This window comes from Fundulus heteroclitus, chromosome 12 (assembly GCF_011125445.2).
Source record: "Fundulus heteroclitus isolate FHET01 chromosome 12, MU-UCD_Fhet_4.1, whole genome shotgun sequence".
NCBI lineage: Eukaryota > Metazoa > Chordata > Actinopteri > Cyprinodontiformes > Fundulidae > Fundulus > Fundulus heteroclitus.
This window is the reverse complement of record NC_046372.1, coordinates 18602726-18624173: the sequence shown is the minus strand read 5'-3', so window position 1 is coordinate 18624173 and position 21448 is coordinate 18602726. Positions and strand designations below refer to the sequence as shown.

Sequence of the window (21448 nt, the reverse complement as noted above, 5' to 3'; positions counted from 1 at the left end):
AGATTTCATTGGAGGGAAAAAAATGTATTTTTCCATTTTGCATTTTGCTGTTAATACGCTGATCTTTGTAGTCGTTACGCGACACACAGTGAAAAAGGTTGGGACCTGCTCCCATGCGCTGTAGATCTCAGGTTTGTTATCAAGCTGCGGCACGACGCTTTGCTTTCCCAGAGTTTTACTGCCTGCTGAACTGCGAAGCGAGCGTGTCGGACACCTGCGTAAAAAGCGCTGTCAGCACGCCTTCTTAAACGCCACTGCTGAGAGAACTGTGACGAATTTAAAGCCGTCGCCCCGCGCCGTTTTTCTCCCAGACTGCCCTGCTGCGTTTTATATAACCTTTTCTCTTTAGGTCCCCAGAAGTGATTTAATCGGCTGGTTTCTGACGGGACGGGCAAATCGTACGACGGTGTAACTCAGAGCAGGTGACATTCGATCTCAGCCTGTTGCTGCTCCTCCCTCTCTGCTGCCATTTATATTCCTGTCAGTTTTTTCTGGCTCGGCTGAGTTCCACTAAAACAATATCAGAAGGTCAGAATCTGCCAACCTCTTCAGAGGCGTGGTTCTTGTTTTTTGTTTATGGCTTCGTGTAGCCAAGAAATGGAGACATGCTACAGAGAAAAGGTCACCACATGAAATCGCAGCTTTTTTTTTTCTTCCCTTCAAAGACAAAGAAAGAAAATAGGTGCAAAAGAACAAGGAGCCAGGCTGAGAGAGAAGGGAGATTACGGAGTCTGATTATCGCCACTAAATCCTTTCTGTATCTCCATGGTGGCAGGCGGGGAGGCTGAGCCGTAATTTCAGGGTAAACGCTCTCAGATGAGGACGGTGGTGCGTTTCAGCTGTGACTGGGTTTGAAGCATGCCATTTTGCCTGCAAATGGGAAACATGTGGGTCGTTCCGGGAACATCACAGCGAAGTCGAGCGATTACGCGAGGAAGCGGGAAAAAAATGTCCCACGCGGCTTTCAAACCCCGACCGCCGTTCACGGCAGACAGAACCGGGCCTGGATGGAGCAGTCTTTAATTGTGGCTCCGCGTCTTTGATTAAGACTGTTTGGCGAGACGTCGACTTCATCAGAGGAGCTGTGCTGAAAGAACTTCATCGACAAATAACCCGTCCACATAGCTGTGCAGTAGGATAGTTAAATACATGCATTAATGTTAAACACTGAATAAATATATATGGTAAAATAAAATGTAAGAGTTTTCCAAAAAAAAAGCAATATCAAATTTAAAACAATACATCTGGTATTATAAAGCGTTCTCATAGTTAGACAAAAACAAATACGCATGTACTATAAAAAAAGTCGATTTCGTTGAATACTTTTGTAATTGCCCCGATCAGTTTATGACCCTATAATTGGCAAAAGCTAGTAATTCAGTTTCCTTTTCACTGTATTTCAATAACTCTCTCATTCGACCAATGTTAAACTAAGTGGATTTTCTCATTATGAAACTGCACTCGGTCAATCACAATAAATTAAACTATTTCCAGACTGAAGGAGGCAAATCTGGTTCTTTGATCTACTGTGTTTCTAGTTCGCCTTCATTTTTGCTGGAAGTATTATTGCCTCTCACAAGAGTAGAATAGAAAAAATGTTTTTAGAAGTTATGTTTACGCAATATTGTTTCACTTTACAAATTACTTTAAGGTATTAAACCTGGTTAAAAATTAAATCAGTGGCTTACATTGAAGTTTCTGGTTTTGAAAAGACTAAAAGTATTTTTCTCTCTCTGATTTAACCACATCAGTATTTACAGTGGCGGTCAGACGTTTGCTGTCCTGCTGTGGAACAAATGAACCATTTTTTATAGAAACTGGGTGTGGTATATGAATATCCATATACGGTCACTAATATTTGGAGTAATGTTCCTCAGCAACGAGCTGTTTTATCAACAGCTGTGTCTGTCATAACACTGGCTGGAGATTTTACCCGTCTTCTTGGCAGAATTTGTAGAGTTGGTGAATTAATTGAAGTCCTGGTATGGATCCAGCTTTTAAACGGCGTTGAGGTCGGTGAGGAAGCTTAATGTTGCCTCAGCCGATGTAAATTCATCTTCCTGTTGATTCGAAGCAGAATCCATCTGTATTTCAGTCAGTAAAACAGGCCCGCAGCATAATACCACCACCACCATGTTTGACTGTTTGCTAAGTAAGCCTTAAAACTCCAAACTGAATCCTCTAAACATACGGCTTGGGATCAGATTACTAAACCCTAGATTTATCCATCTTATTTCAAGCGTACCTTGAAATAAGGTTGCATGTAACCCAAACATTTAAACGTGATCATTTGTAACATTTTCAATAAGTGCTGCTATATATCTTCTTCTGTACAATTGCTTTCAAAATAAGACACCGTATTCATGTAACTGTGCTTTGATTTGTAAACCCTTTTATCAAAAAACTGCATATGTTACATGACATGAACATTGTATTTGGGGGTAGGTTCTTATAAGTTCTTGAACTTCTACCTACTCCTTTTGAGCACTACTAAAATGTCTTAACTTTTCAATGTAAATCTTACTTGTATTTTTGCTCAAAGATAATAAATAAAAAAAGATGCTGATCCGCCTTGCAGCACTGATGCGGCGCTGAAAAAGTTTCTTGACAAATCTTGGTTGTATTAAATATTCTCTCCCGCCTTTTGCGACTCTTTAATATCAATCTCCAGGTGATCAGTTAAAATTAGGATTAGTTCATCCCCAGGGGCGGTTCTAGACAGGGGCCCATGCCCCTGTAGAAATGGCCCTGGCCCCTGTTATGGCCCCTGTACTAAAAGCATGATGTTAAATAAACTTCTCATAATTATTTGCAATGGCAAAGAAACCATAACTGATTGGTCACTTTGACTAATATTATTTTTACCTATACAGCTTTACTCTAAAAAGAATTTAAAACTTAAGATGTTTCACATTTAGCTTTAGCCGTATTGAGCAGGGGGCAAAGTTTTCATCTGCTTGATCAGGGGTCTGAAACCTGCAGTTCCAGAGCCACAAGTGGATCACTTAATATTATTACACAGTTAAATATTGCCATTTTATTGTTTTTAATTTTTTTTGTTCTGTGCCCCTGTGAAAAAATACTGGCCCCACCTTGGCCCCCCTGGTAAATTTGGTCTAGAACCGCCCCTGTTCATCCCCAAGAAGAGAATTTAGCGCCTTAAAAAAAAAAGAATTTAATGACATCAACACACTTAAATAAAACTTCATTTTCTCCCATGCTTGTCTGCGCAGCGCTCAGAAAGCAGGACCCCAGAGCCACGGCCCCCAGAGGCTCCGACGAGGAGGAGAGCGAAGACGCCTCCAGCACGCCGGGGCCGCAGCTGTCCAGCGGCGTCACCGAGAGATCCAACAGCACCACCAACGGACGTAGCTCACACATCCTCTACGTGATCACGTCCAGCCCCGGCAAACCCGAGCACAGCATGCCAGGTCAGTGGGCTGGACGCGGCGAGACCACCGGCCACAGCGCTAGTACGTTACCTCCCCTGATACTCTCACCTCACGCATGAACTCTTTTGCTCTGCAACTGTCCGGGTCGCCTGTTCTTTTCCCCTGAAATATCTCTGCATGTTCAAACCCAGTGTGACGCCGCACGGGAGTGAAGCACCGTGAATGCTTTTTTCTGCCTGACAATCACGCAGAAGTGAAGTAACTTTGAATCTCGCCGCTGAGCACAAGCGGGCGTTTTTTGAAGGGACATTCTAAAATGCTTAACGTGAAAAAGCTTAACGTGGCTTAAGGTAGGAAAACAACGAGGAATCATCACCAAATTTTGCATGGCCATATCTTGTCATGAAGACTTAAGCCTGTCAAAAAAAAAATTAACCGAAATCCAACGATTATAGAAGATATCTCACATTAACGTTTTCTTCTTCATTGGCGCCTATGGCGAGAAAAAAGCTTAACGTGGTTTAATGTACCTAATCAACGATCAATGATCACCAAATTTCTCTTTCATATTGCTCCTAATGAGTACATGAAACTATCAAAATGTCAAACCCAAAGTCCAGTTATTATGGACATTATCTAACATTAAGCGTTTCTGCTTTCATATAGCCAGCCTCTATGCCTATGAAATACTTAATGTCATATAACGTCCATAATAATTGGACTTTGGATTTGATTTTTTGACAGTTTTAAGTGGTTATGGTAAGCAATATATGAGAGAAATTTGGTGATCACTGAGCGTCGTTTAAGTACATTGAATCACGTTAAGCTTTTTTCTTTTAATATAGGCCTCAATGAAGCAGCAACGCTTAATGTCAGATAAGGTCCATAAAAATTGGACTTTGGGTTTGACATTTTGACAGTTTTATGTGCTTATTAGGAGCAATATGAAAGAGAAATTTGGTGATCATTGATCGTTGATTAGGTACATTAAACCACGTTAAGCCTTTTTCTCGCCATAGGCACCAATGAAGAAGAAAACGTTAATGTGAGATATCTTCTATAATCGTTGGATTTCGGTTTATTTTTTTTTTGACAGGCTTAAGTCTATATAACAAGATATGGCCATGCAAAATTTGGTGATGATTCCTCGTTGTTTTCCTACCTTAAGCCACGTTAAGCTTTTACACATTAAGCTTTTTCACGTTAAGCGTTTTAGAATGTCCCGGCGTTTTTGTCAAAGCGAGGCACAGAGGGCCGACGCGTCCTTTCGCCTCGCCGATCGCCGCGAACATTCCTCTCCCAGAGTCCCGCGCGCTCTGCCTCCTCCAGCGACCCCGTGTTATCCTCAGCCAGAGGAGAACAGATGTGCGCTGATAATGTGTCACCGTTTCTTGACAGTTTGCTGGCCGAACGCTGTAAACAGGTGTGCCAGCGGCGCTCGAGCCGCTCTCCCTCTCGCTAAATCTCTCCAGCATGCTTGCGTTTGTTTCCATTACTGTGACAGGATGTTTGATGTCTCTCTCCTTTTTCTCTGCAGTGTGGACCATCTACGCTCTGGCGGCGCTCCTCATACTGACGGTCGTGGCCATGGTGGCCAAGCTGCTGCTCCACGTCACGGTCAAGTGAGTAGCAGGATATTAGAAGCGAGAGCCACCGAGCGGCAAATGTTAAACCTCTCCTCTGCGGTGTTGCACAGCACTCCTGACATTTGCAGATTTCACATCTCAATGTGCAAAAAGCTAGATTTGTTAACTAAAGAAAGAAGAAGTTGCAGGACAAAAATGGAAGCAGTCTGTGGAGTCGAATCTCAAAAAATGGTTTTTTTTTTTTTTTTTTTTATCTGAATTCCTTCTTCGATATTTAAACCCTTTCAAGGGAGAAATTCAGACGTGGCACCAGCGTGTAAGAAGCAATCCGTTCTGTCAAACATTAGGAATACTCTTAAGCATGCAGCAGCTCAGCGGGAGGATCGCTGAACAGGGAATTCATCTATTTTAGAGAAATTACCAACTGCAGGAGCTTAGAAAAAGCTGCTTTCAGATAAAATTGGACATTTTAGAATAGAGGAACAGTATGTTTATATGCAAAATTAGGAACAAAAAGAGTTTAGGAGGTCATAGTGACAGTCAATCAGTAGCTTGCGATAACATGCGTCTTGATAACGTTCAGCACAGACGTAAACACCCTTAAATGCTTCCCTATGCGCAGCGTGATCTGAATATCATATCCTGTATTCCCTAAATCCTGATGAATGACCACTTCCATGTTTTAAGCGCCTCTTTGAAAATAGTTTGCTTGTTTTGCTGTTAGATTCTCTTGCTGTTGATAAAACGCACCTTATCTGTCATAGATAGCGCTCAAGTTCAGATCTTCTAAAACCAGTAGGGCTTTCAATATGCAACATTCTATCAGATAGTTGCAGGCCCACAAAAATATACGAATATAAACAAAGAGTTTTCCTCTTAGGTACTGCAGTGCTTTCTTCCACAGTATTGTATGTCAGTTAAAAGTATGATTCCACTTTTTCTGTTGCCCCTTATTTTCTCATCAAGGGAGTCAAAACTTTCAAGTGATGTAACTTTTAGAGATGTAGATTTTTGACAACAAAATTAAAGAACCAGTCGGAAGGATATAGTGACATCTAGTGGCGCAAATTGCAAATGTCAGTTGTCCAACAATATCTTCACTCACACACATAGATAGATAGATAGATAGATAGATAGATAGATAGATAGATAGATAGATAGATAGATAGATAGATAGATAGATAGATAGATAGATAGATAGATAGATAGATAGATAGATAGATAGATAGATAGATAGATAGATAGATAGATAGATAGATAGATAGATAGATAGATAGAAGGGGTTGTTACTTTTTTGTTACATTTAGAAAAGCAAAATTTGAAATGTTATGTTGCAGTTCTACCAGTTGATTATAATAGGTACTGCGCTGCTGTTTTTTTTAAATCATCTTTCTCACACTGCAAAAACTGATCTAAAAATAAGTAAAATGTTCTTAAAGTTAGTGTATTTATCCTTGATTTGAGCAGGTAAATAAGATTATTTGCCAATGGAATTAGTATTTTGACCCCTTAAAATAAGATAATTAGAAATCCTGCACTTGAAATAAGATGATTGAGATGAATTGTTCCTATTTTAAGTGCAAAATTCTTATTCCATTGGCAAATCACCTTATTTACCTGCTCAAATCAAGGACAAATACACAAATTTTAAGAACATTTTACTTATTTCTAGTTCCGTTTTTGCAGTGCAAAGTTTTGTTTTGTTTTATGCTCTCGACCCTTGCTTCATCTCCCTCTCTTTTTCTTCTCCAGGACCCCGAACATCCCAACAGTCAGCGGCTCAGACAGCTGCAGCCAGAGCACGGTGTCCTCCGAGCCGTGGATCATCCTGTACCGACCGTCCACCATCTCCCTCTTCAAGAAGAAGCTAAAGAACCACCATGGGGACCTCAGCCCTCTGGTGGGCCACTAGTGCTGCTGCTGCTGCTGCTTCATCGCCATCCACAATTACTCCGTCAGACGACACGGCCGTCAGACCGGGGGAATTCAACGAGGCGCTTCACTAATAAGCAAAGACTGAGTGACTAATGACAACTGACTCAGTGGCTGCAGCCAAACGGCCTTTTGCCCCCCCCCCAAAAAAAAAAAAAAGTCAAGGCACTCTCATTCCTCTCAGCGCCAAAGAAAGAGGGTCACGCAGGGGTATGAGGGGCGACAGTGACAGAGAGGAGAGCCAAAAGACTGGATGGAGGAAGATCTGAGAGACACACAAGGACGCTTTTAACATGCAGGAGGCCATTTTCATCCATCGCAGCCGTCCTCAGCAATCAGCATACCTCTAAAAATCCCTCCAGACTGCAGCCTCGTCAGTGAAAACTCGCAGGCCCCGCGGCGCAGCGCGACGGCGGACAACTTAAACGCACGCAGTCGAAGCTTTACAGTTTCACATAAACTCCTAACTGCCTCATACAGACGAACATTTGCCAAAATCCTTTCCCTCCAAAGAGCTGTACATCTTTGTCTTCTTTTTTTGTTTTTATTCTGTTGCAAATGCTAATCTTGAGTTTCTTTCTTATTCTCTTTGATGTGTTTTACATGATAACTTGCATTTTTTTTTGTTTTTTTTTTTTTTTAAAGGAGAGGGAACCAATAGTACACTGAGGTTTCACAACACTTTTGGTGCAAAATTCAAAGGCCAGAGTGAAGCAGAGCTCCCATCTTCTGCTCAAACGTCGGGGTGGAGAGAAGAAGCATCCTCGCTCGCGTCAGTGGAAGGTTTGGGATCGGTGTTGTTGACAATCTGCCATTTAGGGAGACTTAGGAAGATCTGAGGGCTTTTTTTTCTCCCCGCCACTTGGGATGTGGGTAGGAGTCTTTCCGGTTTGTTCAAGTGCCTTAAGGATCTTTTCTTCCCTTGCGTCAGATTCCACACATCTGTTTCTGTCTTTATATCTGCCGGGATCCCTCACAAACATCGGAATCAATGGGGATACGAGGAGTGAGATTCCTAAAAGGTTTCTGTCATGGGAGAAATGCCAGATGTTGTGTGTGCGGGGGAAGTAGATTCACAGCCATAAAGGAAAGCAGCTCTCCGTACGAGCCAGACGAGGCTTTGAAACAGATTTTGTTTTAGTTTGTGTGCTCTTACTTGTAGTCTTGGACATTTACTGAACATATTGTTCACATTAACCCTCAGTCTTTTGATTGCAGGAGAAAAAGGGGGTGAATATTGTTGTATATTCTGTAATTCATTGTGGGAACAGAGATATTTATGACCGCTCTTTGATTTTATTGTCTCAGCAAACCATTCGAGAGGGAGCCATCTGCTATTATTTTAAACCTCCCCATTAAGCGAGCTCACACGTGGAACGTTTAGGCGGCGTTAAAGTGTCTTGAGACTCAACAGACGCACGTTTTTTTGGGCCTGTCACGCAGATTTCAGGCCCGAAAGGTGGAGAGCAAGTGCTCGGTGGTACCACCCGCAGGCCGGAATCGAGTTTGCAGCTGTGACATTTTAACTACTTGAGAAAGGTCAATATCTACTTTTTGTGCCATGGGCATAGCGGTTGCTGTTTCTCGTGCGGGGGTCGGACGCTCTAGATGCTTTCTTCAAATCTTCCCATTACTCGATGCACTTAATTTTGCTCGTACTTCCAAAACAAAACAGTACTTATCCTGGTTTGCATTTAGGTTTTGGGTGAATATCAACTCGAATGACCTTACCTTAGCACTTGAAGCCAAAAGAAGTACCATGCAGGATCTAAATTAATAAAAAAAATATATTATTATTATGCGTCGTTGTCTCCCAATTAGTGGTTTGCAAAAAAAAAAAAAAAAAAAAGTAGTGGCTCAATGCTATCTACTGCTCAGCTGTAACTCATGGTAATTATTGCAGGACGTGAGCAGATGCCCCTGGGTCTGCGATGTTCAGAGCAGACCATGCGTGGCGAGGAGTAGGGGAGAAAGAGGGACGGGGAAATTAATGCGCTTTCAGATCCAACACAAGCTAATCAAATGTGACAGTCAGTATCTAACAAGGGTACGTTTGCTTGGCTAGCCTGGTGAATTATGCAAACGCCAGTCGTCTGTCCCGTCCTCCAGTCACTCGGGAAATTCCACGCTAGGTTTCTTTCGGCGTCGTCAAAAAAAAACGTGCCCCCCCCCTTTTAAAATTGTTGCCAATGTCCTGAAGTGCTCGACGACGTGAAAACAATACCAGAGGCCCTGTGGGAAATGGTCTCAACGGGCCAAAACTCTGTTTTCATCTAATTGTATATAGCGAAATATAGTGTAATGTTAATTTATACAGTAAATTATTGTTATTTTGTATGTGAATGGGATATAATCTATCTTTTGGATAAGTGAAGTATCTTTGTAGTTTTATTTAATGCGTCCTGGTTGCAAATAAACACTGTATGCATGTTTCTTAAGGCGGAGTTGTTTGTTTCTTTTCTTTCTACTCTGATGATTAGACAGCCTGGGACACAAATATCAGATCAAGTAAATCCAGTGCTCTCGCAATGCATTTAAAGCCTTTTGTGCAAAAAAAGAAAGAAAGAAAGAAAGAAAAACTATGAAAATCTGTTTTTCTTTAATAGATCAAGGCTTTATTACTTGCATGTTTGGGCATCTGCTCCACCTTTTTTTTTCTTGACGCTGAACACTTATCAGAAACGTGCAATGACTCGCAGATTGTTTAAAGATGGTCTCACACACACACATAATGCGTGGAGGATTTGGAGAACCATGTGTAACCTATTGGTTTCCCTCTGGGATGAGGTCAAGCGTGCAACCTGCATGTTTTGAAGGGAGCAGCAGGAGTCCAGCTTTACAACTTCAGCACCGAAGAAACAAACACGGGAGGATGTGGAACAAGCTGGAACTCTTGGTATGTAGTCAGAGAGGATCTCTTAATTCATAAAAGGTGTCCCTGTGGTTGTGTCTGTTCCAAACTACACCGCTCAAAACAACTAAGCGACACTTTTTAATCAGAGTGTAAAATGAAGGCGGTTAAACTTCTGGAATATTGATCTGGTCTGTTAAGCAGTAGAAAGGGAGGGGGGGGGGGTGTTAATCAGTGTCAGCTGTGCTGGTGTTAATGAGATTAGCAACGGTGGCACCAAAGGGGCGACAATGAGACGACTCCAAAAACAGGAACGGTTCTGTAGGTAGAGGCCACAGACATTTTTTTTTACCTCCTAGTTTCCTTACTGTTCTCTAGCAGTTTTGCTTTTGACCAGGGTCGGTGTCACCACTGGTATCATGAGGCGACACGCGGACCCTGCAGAGGTTGCACAGGCAGTCCAACTCCACCAGGATGGCACATCAATAACGTTCCGTCGCCAGAAGATTTGCCGCGTCTCTCTGCGCAGTCTCTAGGAGGAGATTCCACGAGACGAGCTCTAAAGTGACCTCCGGAGGGCCGCTAGCATGGATTTCTCTGACCAAACCAATTTTGGTGAGCAGTGTTGTTTTGGTGGGCTTTATGCAACCCTGCGAGAAACCTAAACCTTTTTTAACCAAATTTCCAGCGGCAGACATATTGGTACCCTCACCAATTAATATTTTCACTAAAAGGCCGAGCTATGCTTTTTTTAAGGAGCACTTCAGAGACAACGATAATGCTCCAAAAAGCTTAACCAGTCAGACACATGATGTTGGTGTCCTCTGTCTGCTCCCGTCTTACCTCTCAAATCTATTTCTTCTGAGGAGTCCAGGGCCTTACAGCCTTCATTCACAAACATTTTTTTTTTAACCTCAGCTCCAATGGGCATTTTTCCTCTGAGACGGGCAACAAGGCTTTCACGAATGGTGTTTCCTTTTCCTGCAAGAAGAGTTGAAACCTCATGACATGATCTCATTGAAGGTTTTTAAGAGACTTGGAGTCAGACACAACTGTTTGCAGATTTTTAATATGAATGATGCTTTTCCTGGTTTAAAAAAGGTTAAAAAAAACAATATCATAAACTAACAACTAAAGGAAAACAATAACAAATCATTGCATCAAATCAGTCATGAGTAAAGAAATAAACTGATTAAAAAGTGTTTTTAAGGGATGATTCAAACTCTCCTTGTGTGAAAGCCAAAGAAAACCTGCATCTAAATAAATGTATCAGCTGCAACTTTTAAAATCATGTTTCCTTTTTTTAATTATTGGAATCTTCAGGAACTTGTTAATAGTTAATGTTTTTTTTCATATCACCTGACACAGGCCAGTTTCTTTTAACCGCTGACCCAGAGCGGGACAAGGATCTGTATTTAGCTTGCTCCTGCACATAGTGATGAGGAAGAACGGCGGTAAAACATCTCCCTGGCTCATTCATGGCGTCCTGCTAACAAGCGTTACACCTTTGAGTCACCAGGTCTCCACAGCACAGATGGTTCCTACATGCCAACTGGATGCTTAGGAAACGAATCAAGAGATTGCATTTTCTGTCAATAAACATGGAGATAGCTAAACTCTACAGGTGCTTCTCAATAAATTAGAATATTAATGAAAAGTTGTTTCAGTCATGCAATTCAATAAATGAAACTTAATGACACTCAGACTGATGTTTTAAGGCCTTTATTTCCATTATTTATGATCATTCTCCACTTGCACCTTGTGATAACAAAACATTTAAGATGAGAATATTACCTCAGACTAATCATTAAGAAAGAAATTTTTATACAGAAATGTAGGCCTAATAAAACGTAGTTTATGGCTTATTTTCAAATGGTGCTTCTATTCTGACGATTCAGCTTCATCAGAATTCCAGTTTCAGGTGTGCTTGTTGTGAGCTTTTGGTGAGAAGAGAACAATTTTGTGTTCAATTAGTTTCTGAACTCGGACGGACGTGTAGAAATGAGTTGCACCGTAACAATGAGTCGGTTTGAGTAAAACAAAAGATGAAGATGTGCAAAAAGCACCTCATCCCCACTGGTCAGTAGGGTGGAGGATCTATGATGCTGTGGGCCTGTTTATCCTCTAACGGCACGGTGAGCTTTGATGCGGCGCATGAAGTCTGGAATTAAACTCTGGCAGACTCCACCACAACAGTTGATCAGTGAAAAAAGTTTCAACAGACACAAAATCAGCCTTCTTTCATAACCATCCCAGTCCCCAGACTTAAATCACCACTTTAGAAAGGCATCTAACATGTTATGATAAATTGTTCTATTGTATTTCTATTTTCAAGTAAATCATTATTTGATCAAGAGAAAATCTTCCCTCTCAAGACATGAATCCACATGAACATGTCTCTGGTAAGGCGTGTGATTAGAGTTCTTTCAAGTACATCTCGTTGTATCGTATGTTTCCTGTTTTTTAAACTTTTTATTGCATGTTTTAGGTTCTCTTTCCTCCAAAGATGTAAACTTGCACTCTATATGCCTGCAGCAAAAACCTGTGACAGTTAAATTGGTGGTGATCGCGGACCGTAACCAGTCTGATAGATTTGGTGAAACCTCCGTAGATAGTTGCTGTCATCGTCTGTGTATTGCTTGGGCTTCGCCTTCCACAGCAGGATCCATGACCTGCAGGTCATTGGAGTCCCACTGTGGTTCAGACGGGCACAGCTGAGCCAGTCGCAACTCACAGGTAACTCAAATGCTGCAGAATCTATGTTGAAATCTGTCAAAAGCCCTTAAAAGAGTCCTGGAGCTCAGTCAACACGTTAGCCTTACGTTCCAAAACATCTGCATCCGACCGAAAAATACTCCTCTTACTCCCTCTGATGGCGGCAGAATGTATGAACCAGCTTTGGAACTTGGCTTTGCACAAAACAGTTGTATCCATTTGTTGCTAAAACAGCCAGAATCTATGAAGACTGCAGCCTTTGATTTGGACACTTTAAGCGGGGCTTTCTCATCACTCCTCTATAGTCATAGTAAGAAGCTGGAGCCTGCAGCTCCCCCGTGGTCAGCCTTCCCCAAAGCCTGGGGAAAGACTCCGCTGTAAGCGGATCCCGCTGAATCCCAGTCGACAAGTAATTTAGTGAACAATGAGACAAAAAGGGGGACGTGTCTGGTTACTGCAGGGATGGGAAAAGTGAGAAGAAAGGGCCACAGAAGCTGCTCTTTTCTGCACTCAGGGAGCTGAGGTCGGACAGATTTGCAGAAGTCCCTCTTCTCTGATGGATCGGTAAAATGTCTGTAAAAAATTACATTAAAAATTTTTACAAACTGTGCAGCAACATTCCTGTTTTTTTTTTGTTTTTTTTTTTATCTGCCTCACTTTTGAATATTGTATAGGACCTTGTTACAACTAAAGCCAGTCCTGGTCTTTAGTGGTTTACATGCACTGGCCTGTTTTAGAGATTGTCTTTCTAATATAACATCTTCATTCTGCAAGAAGTGGTTAAAGGGCTGCAGATTATATCTTTGCCTTCAGGATGCAGATTTGGTGCTACAAATACATATCTATCCCACGGGGGGGGGGGGGGGGGGGGGGGGGGGGGGGGGGGGGATACATTTTTACTTGTTCAAACTTGTCAGAGATGCTGCTCACTAATAATAAAACATTCAAAAATGAACTCCTGGGTTTTCTGCTGCTGCAGGAATCAAGTTATTCCTCATTTTTATGTCTTTTGGATAAAATTTCTATCTGCCTCGTTAATTTAATAAAGTAACATAGTGATAATTGTAAAGAGTCTCAGTCTTAATAAAATTTTATTGAATCTCCAAAAATTGATTCTCATGTTTCTCTTGTGAACAGAATTATATAGTCCACCTTGCTCTCTTTTTTTTATTAATATTTTGTACTCGTAGAACCCTCAGAAAACTGCTAAATTATTTTTTTCCTTGGCCAAAAAGGAATTTCACCATGGTAACACACGGTGACAATAAATAGTCTTTAATAATGTCACCTTTTTATATCTGCCGGTTACTTAATATTGCAGTGAGTTTTTGACTGGGCTCCAATAACCACAGCCCCCATTGCAACTTAGCAAGGAAAATGAGTATAGACAATTGTTAGATGGATTAAAACATTATCAAAATAAGTAATATGGACAGTAAATAAATAGTGACATGAATGGCTTCACAAATCTAGACTGATTATTGTATAATTAAATACCTTTAACCTAAAAATGTCAAACGTCTGCTTCAGTGTAAGGGGCTCTACTCACCAGCAGTTTTCAGTATTTTAATACTCATGCTAAGATAAAGTATTTCAGGTTTAATTAATGATTTTTATTATCATAAATCAAGCTTCTGTCCCTGTAAATGAATAGATAAATAAAAACGTATTGCAGTTCTATTGATGACCTCTAGACGGCAGCAGCGAGCCTTCCTCACGTGCAGCCTGTCCAGGAAGAAGAGTCGGGTTGCGCAACTCGGCAACATGGCTGCGTCCGTGAGGTTGTTGGTCCGTGGGCTGGCTCACAGAAGCGTTACCTTCGCTGCGGCCGGTGGCTCATGCCGCTCGGGCGGCTGCTTGGCTCCGTCTTCCTCTCGCTGCGTCAGCGATACAGCGGAGGACAGAAGCACTCACTTCGGCTTCGAGACGGTGCCCGAGGCAGAAAAGGCGAAGAGAGGTAAGACTTCGACTGTGACTGGAGACCGAGAAGGCTGCACAACAGAAGTGCGTTGAAAAATCCTGCTGTTTAGACGTTTGTCCACTTTTCCCACACATAGTTCACCTGCAGACAGATGACGACTGTGTTTTTAGATTTGCGAGGATTTGTCAGATAAGTCGGCTTATAATTTAGCATTAGAATTATATTCCCTGAGTATCAGAACAACGTTAAACCTATGTGGTTGGTTTTAGACTGTCAGGTTGTTTTCAGTCCAGTACCAGAACCAATGCAGGGACGCGTTACATCCGTTATCTACCATCGTTTTATTTATTTTTTTAATCAAATGCAAGATCTCCAGTTCGTCCTACTAGGTAAATAGCTCACATTCACAAAGTACTTAAATATAAAATATTCCTGGCTATATATGCTTAATGAAAACATTAAGCATATATGAAAACAGATTATTATTATTATTAACATGTCATCTGTGTAGTGGGCAAGTTATCCGGCTACAGCGGGGGTCAAGGGAAATATTTTAGTGTTACACCTTAGGAGAAAAACAGAACACGTTTAGTTAACTGGGTCTGTATGAGGTTGTAGGTATAAAAACTATAGTAAAACATACCATGCAATTTAGAACAAAAATTTACGACCTAGGGCTGGACGATATAGGAAAAAAAACATATTGATAAAAAAGAATTGGATCAATATTGATAGTTATCAATAAATTTAAAACAGATATTTTATGTGCAGCCTTGGCCATTTTATACTGTTGTTTAGCGACCTAGCTTTAGATACAGTACTCGCAAACACTGAATTCAAACTCAACCCTTTATTTAACCAACTTTTTACCAAAACTACCAGTTTTTAAAACAGAAAAATAGAACGTATGCTCTCTGAACCCTTCAAAGGGGGCAGAGATTGATGACGGAGCGTTTCCTGGGTTTGTGTTTGTGATTAGTTGGGAGAGTTTAATGACTGTAATATTAGCCTACATGGCTAAAATGTATAAGAAAGGAAAACTTTTATTCTATTGAACAACCGTAGCAAACGTATGGCACATGACCGGACGTTTATGCGGTTTTGAAATATCAACTTTTTAAAACCGTGGTTTACCTTGATACTGGTAACCTGCCCATGGCTACAGAAGAAAGAAAGAAAACGTGATGCAAAGGCAGCTTATTTTAAACAACTTCTTTAGCCTTGGGTCTGACTATTAACTTTCCTTATTTTGCTTAGTTGATTAGGTAATATGGCAAAACCCTCCAGCATCTGTTTTATATTTCATTTATTAAAAAGATCTTGTGGCATATTGTAGCTTTTCCAGTAATTATTACAGAGAAACGTAATGTAATTCACACATCAGATGCACTTTTTGGATGTTTGACCAAAAGAAAAACTGAAACTTTATTCCCACTGACTGCAGCTGCAGATAAGCTGTAGAAAACCACCCCATGCACAATTTTATCAAAACTGCTCCTTATAAAAACACCCTGCACACTATTTCTTCTTTTTTTAGGGGGGAGAAGTAAATGAATACCCATCTGGTATATATGAAAAGTATTATTTACCAAAGAACTAATGATGATTAGTGGGAGGGATGATCCATCTATCAGTTCAAGGATCAGGTCTGTTTTCGATGTTTCCCCCTTTTCTTTAAAGTTTTAGAGGTTTCCTATACTGAAGATTTTATTTTGGTCCCAACGTTTTTGTTCTTGTTTACCCATTGTAGCTCGTTTCAAAAAGCCAAAGTCCAAAGAAAAGCTGAGACAAGGCCTGTTGCATTGTTGATAAAGAGCATTATAAACGATTCCAAGAAAGGTTTTGCTGCATAAAGGGGACAAAGAGAATTTCAGGGTGCTTTAAAGTTATTGCACAGTCTACAGGCTGGACGGATTTCTAGCAAAACGTGTTTTCTTAGCAGTAATTTTTTTTTTAAATCCTAAAGCTGTTGGCAGGTTAAATGGAATTTATTGAAATTATCATTCATAAAAAGGTGAACTTTTCGGTGCTTTCCCTTTTCAGTATACAAGGTGTTTGAGAACGTGGCGCAGAAATACGACGTCATGAACGACGCCATGAGCCTTGGCGTGCACCGACTCTGGAAGGACATGCTGCTGCACGTCATGCACCCGCAGCCCGGCGCTCGGCTGTTGGACGTGGCCGGCGGAACGGGTAACGATCAGTCTGAGCGTCGTCCAGCTTCGGTCCTCCGCTGGCTGCGCGTTCCCATTCTGTGCTTGTCTCTCACCCGCAGGCGACATTTCTTTTCGTTTCCTGGACTACGTTCGTTACCAGCAGGAGAGACAGAAGCGGCGAGCTGCGGGGTCCGTCCAGACCCCGTCGTGGCAGGACATCTCGGACAAGTACCCCGCGGAGGAGGACAGACCTCAGGAGTCCAGGGCTGTCGTTTGTGACATCAACAAGGAGATGCTGAAAGTGGGCAAACAGAGAGCTGACGGCATGGGAATCACATCAGGTAGATCAGAGCTTCTCGTATATCTGGTATGTGCGTGTGAAAGAGCGACTACGTTTAAGCTGGTTGTGCAACAGCTCTGAAAGGCAACAGTGATTAAAGGCTGTTTATTGGCACTGTGCGGCAGGTCTGTCCTGGGTGGTGGGAGACGCAGAGGAGCTGCCCTTCGATGACGACCAGTTTGATATTTACACCGTCGCCTTTGGCATTCGAAACGTCACGCATGTCGATCAGGTAAACAAGAAATTGGTGACAGCGAAACACACACGGTTCCACAAAGACTGCTGCTGCAGCACGTCCCGCGGATAATGTTTGGTGACGACCTGGAGAAATGGCACCTAATAAGTTTACGCTAAAAATACAAGCGTCTGCAGTCCATTGGTTAGAAGAAGGATTTGGATTCCTAAACCTTTTTTTTTTGACAAGTGTAAACTGACCTAAAAAATGTCAGGAAAAGGCTTCTTATCTTATCTGATCTTTATGCTATCTTTTGAAATAGTTTAATGTCATATTAATCTACATATCTATATATCCGCTATAAAACAAAGTGGATTTTAGTTCGCTTGGTTTATCAGCAGCTTTTTTTTGTAGGATAAACAGTATCCATAAAGATTTGCATGCTCGGTATGAGGGATTGCTGCAAAGCCGTCAACAATGCAGACGACTGTCCACTGTGGCTCTACGCTCCTTCAGGAGGAGTGAATGCTGCTTGGAGAGACTTGATGCAACCTGCTGGGTTTCCTTAGAGAGGAAACTTTTTGACCAATCTGTATAATCTGACTGAATTGGACTTTATAAATTGCCTTGAGATGACATGTCATGAATTAGTGCTATATAAATAAAACTGAATTGCATTTGGGGGCAGTCACTCTCTCAGGTCCTACAGAACCAATAAACTAAGTGTGAAAGAAAGGCTTCCTAAATCTAAGTTGATCTTTTTTCATATATCATTTTAATGTAGAATTATCATTAAAAAAAAGTAAAATGTATTGTTTGTGTCAGGCAACAGAGATGAGGTGTGTACTTATGAGTTTGAGTTTGTTTGCAGTGGTTGGCCTGTTCTGCTTTGTGAATGCCGAAAACACACCTTATTGATGCTAAAGCCTGCCTAAAGTTGAAGCATTAAAAAGTGAATTTTATTTTTATGTGCAAAACTGTGACCCAGATTAAAATATTTATTAACTAAAGGATATATCTGCCTTTTTAGAACTTTATTTAACAAATTCTATATATAAAGTTCCTACACTCTTAAAAATAAGTTTTCCAAGTTTGCAGAATTGTGGGGAAAAAGAAAATGTATAGAAAAATGTTTGTTTACAGGTTTTGTTCCTCATTCTCTAATCTACACAAATGTTTTTATTTTAATTTTTACAGCATGTTGACTGATATTCCTTTATCTGATGAACCAAATCAGAACTTTAGCTTTTGTCCAACTTACTTATGGCACTGGTCTTTAAATTCCTGACAGAAGATAGATAAGGAAAAAAAAATACACGTTGATTGGAGAAATAAAAGAAGACAGATTTACAGCTTCTTCTTTTTTAGCCTCTTAAATGAGGACTTTCCAACTGAATCTGTGGTTCATAAACTGTATTGATGCCCCCCAGAGTCCTGAGGGGAAATTTTCAAACCGCAAAAATTGCTTTGATACGATACTAACAAACATAGCATTTGTCTTTCCTAATAAATCATTTTTTAACATTTTGATTACTCTTTCTAGGCCCTTCAGGAGGCTCTTCGTGTCCTGAAGCCCGGTGGCAGATTCATGTGCTTAGAGTTTAGCAAAGTGACCAATCCTATTCTTGCAAGGTGAGTAGGATTGTTTAGCATAACCCCGCTTATTATTGGATGGACTGAATGTTTGAAAGATTTGGAGTGTCGTTTAATTTGAGGGCTGATTTCAACGTTTATACTTTGTCCACGTTTCAGCCTTTATGACGCGTACAGTTTCCAAGTGATCCCAGTTTTAGGAGAGGTGATTGCTGGAGACTGGAAGTCATATCAGTATTTGGTGGAGAGCATCCGCAAGTTTCCTGATCAGGTAAAGCAGATTTATGTCCATTTGTCTTGGATTTAATATTTCCAGTTGACGCGGCTTCTGTTTTTTGGTTGAAGAGATTTTTTTTTTCTTCTTATATCAACAGTTTTAAAACGATAACCTTTTATGTAGTAAAATTCTACAGTTTGCTGCTGAAATACGTTTTTTTTTTAAATAGTTTCAACTTTGTAGTATTGTGACATAATTTTTTAAATTTTCCTTTTCCATCCATCCATTTTACATATATTTTAGATACATTTTATTTCGAGTTCAGAAAAGATTTTAAGTATATACCGTATTTTTTGGACTATAAGGCGCAATTAAAATCCTTAAATCTTCTCAAAAATTGATGGTGTGCCGTATAATCCAGTGCACCTTTATATATGATTAAAATTGTGCTTATTGGATGATTTTATGTGGTATATGGTGCTAAACATCAGTTAATGTCCAAGTATTACTTTAGTAAGCAACGAAGCTGCTCCGCTCAATAGACTGCCTGACTAATGTCGAAACTAGAAGTGCATTACTTTAAAGGCCCCCACTTCACTCTGCAGAGGTCGGCGCGTTCTCGAGGCGTACACCGCGCGTTCAGGTTCGTGCAAAGCTCAATTTTTATGACCGTGTACGCGGTTTCACTCTATAAACTTCTCGGGGGTAAGAAGTCTTTACATCAAACTGTTTTCTAAGTCACACTGAGCTTGATCCACGGAGCTGCTCCCAGCAGGCGGTCTCCAGGACGGAGCATCACGTCCCTCTCTGTTCTCACTGACAGGTGGGAGCCTGCTGGAAAAGAAACATCTCTAGGTGCTCAGCTAGATAATCACACATTTTACCATCCGTTCTGCCTCTTCGTCCCACTGGCAGAAAGTGTGGGAACTGTAGGAATTTGCCACAAGAAATGTAGGCAACAGTACGCTGGACTATGAAGGTAAAACGTCTGCGGAGAGTCCGCCAAGCTCACAGTATGCCTGAGTATGTGAGAGCCTTTAGGCAGTACGCGCCCAGAGTACGCGCTAGCAGCAATAAAGCTAGTAAGTTAATTTAATATAAAAGTTATGTTTATTTTGGCTTTATGTTAGAAATAGGGCAGTGTAGTCCAGCTACTCTGTCCTCCTAACAGAGACGGATAGAGAGCTGTGGACGGGGAGGAGTGATATTACACACTTGTGAAGAATATTTAGTGCGCCTTATTATCTGGTGCGCTTTATGGTCCAAAAAATATGGTAATTTGAAATTATAGTTTTTTGCTAAATTGTTCATGTGTTTTTTAAGCTTTGTGAGGGTATGTTTGCTTCTGTTAATAAAAAGCCAGTAGGTGAAGCAACAGTTTGCCTTCATGCGATCCCTAATCCAAGCAGTTCTTTTAAATTGCTGGCTCAGCACAATCCAAACCTTAAGCAGGTATTGCTCTGTTGCCATGTTGTGGCACAACTGAAGTGAGCAAACCTCCAGGTTTATCCTCACTTAATAAACAACAGTCTTGGACTTGAGCCCACTTACTTTTAAAAAGGCGTGCCATTTTTGCTCTTGCCTTGTGAAAGCTGGAAGCATCATCCTGGCCGTGTTCCCGCTGCCACATTAGCCAATCAGTATTTGTTCTCAGAGAAGGCTTGCACACAAATTGATTAAAAAGAAACCTCCTGTTGCAAATGTTCAGTCGTATGACATCTGAAAACTTGTTTTCCACCTTTTACTTCCTGTCGGAGTCCCAAAGTTAAGTTTAGCCGAGGCAGAACTCAGAAACTTTACAATATTTCCCTCGGCGGATTCTCTTAATCATTCTCTTTGCTTCTGCTCTTCTGCAGGAGGAGTTCAAAGGCATGATTGAGGATGCGGGTTTCTGCTGTGTGCAGTACTTCAACTTCACAGGTGGAGTGGTGGCTCTTCACTCCGGTTTCAAGCTGTGAGCTGCACTCTGATGTCTCCGTAGGAGGACAGAAGAATGTCTGTCGGGCCGATGCGTTACGGACCGATTTCACACTCAGAGCCTCAGAGCGGCTCTTGGCAGATGGCTCTGCATACTGACAGCTAGGCAGAGGTCAGAGGATGTAATTTATTGACTTTTCTGGAAAGATATCTTTACGTTTGTACTTATAGTTGAACAGATAACTCCATAATAAAATTGTTTTCACTGCCTCCTGTGTACAAATGTATTTTTCTTTTGTCTCATTTAAATAAACAAAACTTTATCTCATCTCAGTATTTGAATTAGTCATTCATAAAATATTTGCTTATTCAGCCAATTTAGATATGATTCCCAAAGTATAGGTTTGAGAAAAATAGTGTTTCTGCTATATGCATTTGATCGTGGCGCGCCGCCACAACAGCATAAAAGCCACCACACCTTCAGAATGAAGTTAAAACAATGTAAAGCATATGATTATGGACTGCTGTGCTGATTTCAGACCATAACTCCGACGTAACTGCGTGACGGAAACGCACATGGATGATTCTAGTCAAATCTGGGCCTACAGCCTTCCAAAAATGAACTACAAAGTGCGCAGTCTCTTCTCTCCGGA

General features: G+C 41.1%; 2 protein-coding genes across 3 annotated transcripts in view; both read left to right on the top strand.

The window, feature by feature from the left end:
- The window catches only part of kremen1 (kringle containing transmembrane protein 1), a 94744-nt gene extending 85396 nt beyond the window's left edge, over positions 1–9348 (top strand). The window contains exons 7-9 of one of the 2 annotated variants that reach the window (XM_036144125.1): positions 3234–3431; positions 4930–5014; positions 6731–9348. In XM_036144125.1, coding sequence (XP_036000018.1) covers positions 3234–3431; positions 4930–5014; positions 6731–6890 — 443 coding nt within the window. In that variant the 3' untranslated portion in view covers positions 6891–9348. Of the gene's footprint in view, positions 1–3233; positions 3474–4929; positions 5015–6730 lie in introns of both variants that reach the window. The other variant, XM_036144124.1, reaches the window with a different exon arrangement.
- Positions 9349–14203: 4855 nt separating this feature from the next.
- On the top strand, positions 14204–21123 carry coq5 (coenzyme Q5, methyltransferase). Its single transcript, XM_012879279.3, has 7 exons — positions 14204–14433; positions 16441–16590; positions 16673–16894; positions 17019–17125; positions 18612–18700; positions 18821–18932; positions 20735–21123. The coding sequence occupies exons 1-7, from the start codon at positions 14241–14243 to the stop codon at positions 20834–20836; spliced, it is 975 nt and encodes a 324-aa protein (XP_012734733.2). The 5' UTR covers positions 14204–14240; the 3' UTR covers positions 20837–21123.
- The last annotated feature ends 325 nt before the right edge of the window (positions 21124–21448 follow it).

Excerpts from the sequence above, each read along its gene's own strand:
- coq5 (XM_012879279.3), top strand. The coding sequence starts at position 14,241 with ATGGCTGCGTCCGTGAGGTTGTTGGTCCGTGGGCTGGCTCACAGAAGC. Across the intron at positions 17,126-18,611 it reads ACGTCACGCATGTCGATCAG|GCCCTTCAGGAGGCTCTTCG; the intron begins GTAAACAAGAAA and ends TACTCTTTCTAG. Across the intron at positions 18,701-18,820 it reads ACCAATCCTATTCTTGCAAG|CCTTTATGACGCGTACAGTT; the intron begins GTGAGTAGGATT and ends TCCACGTTTCAG.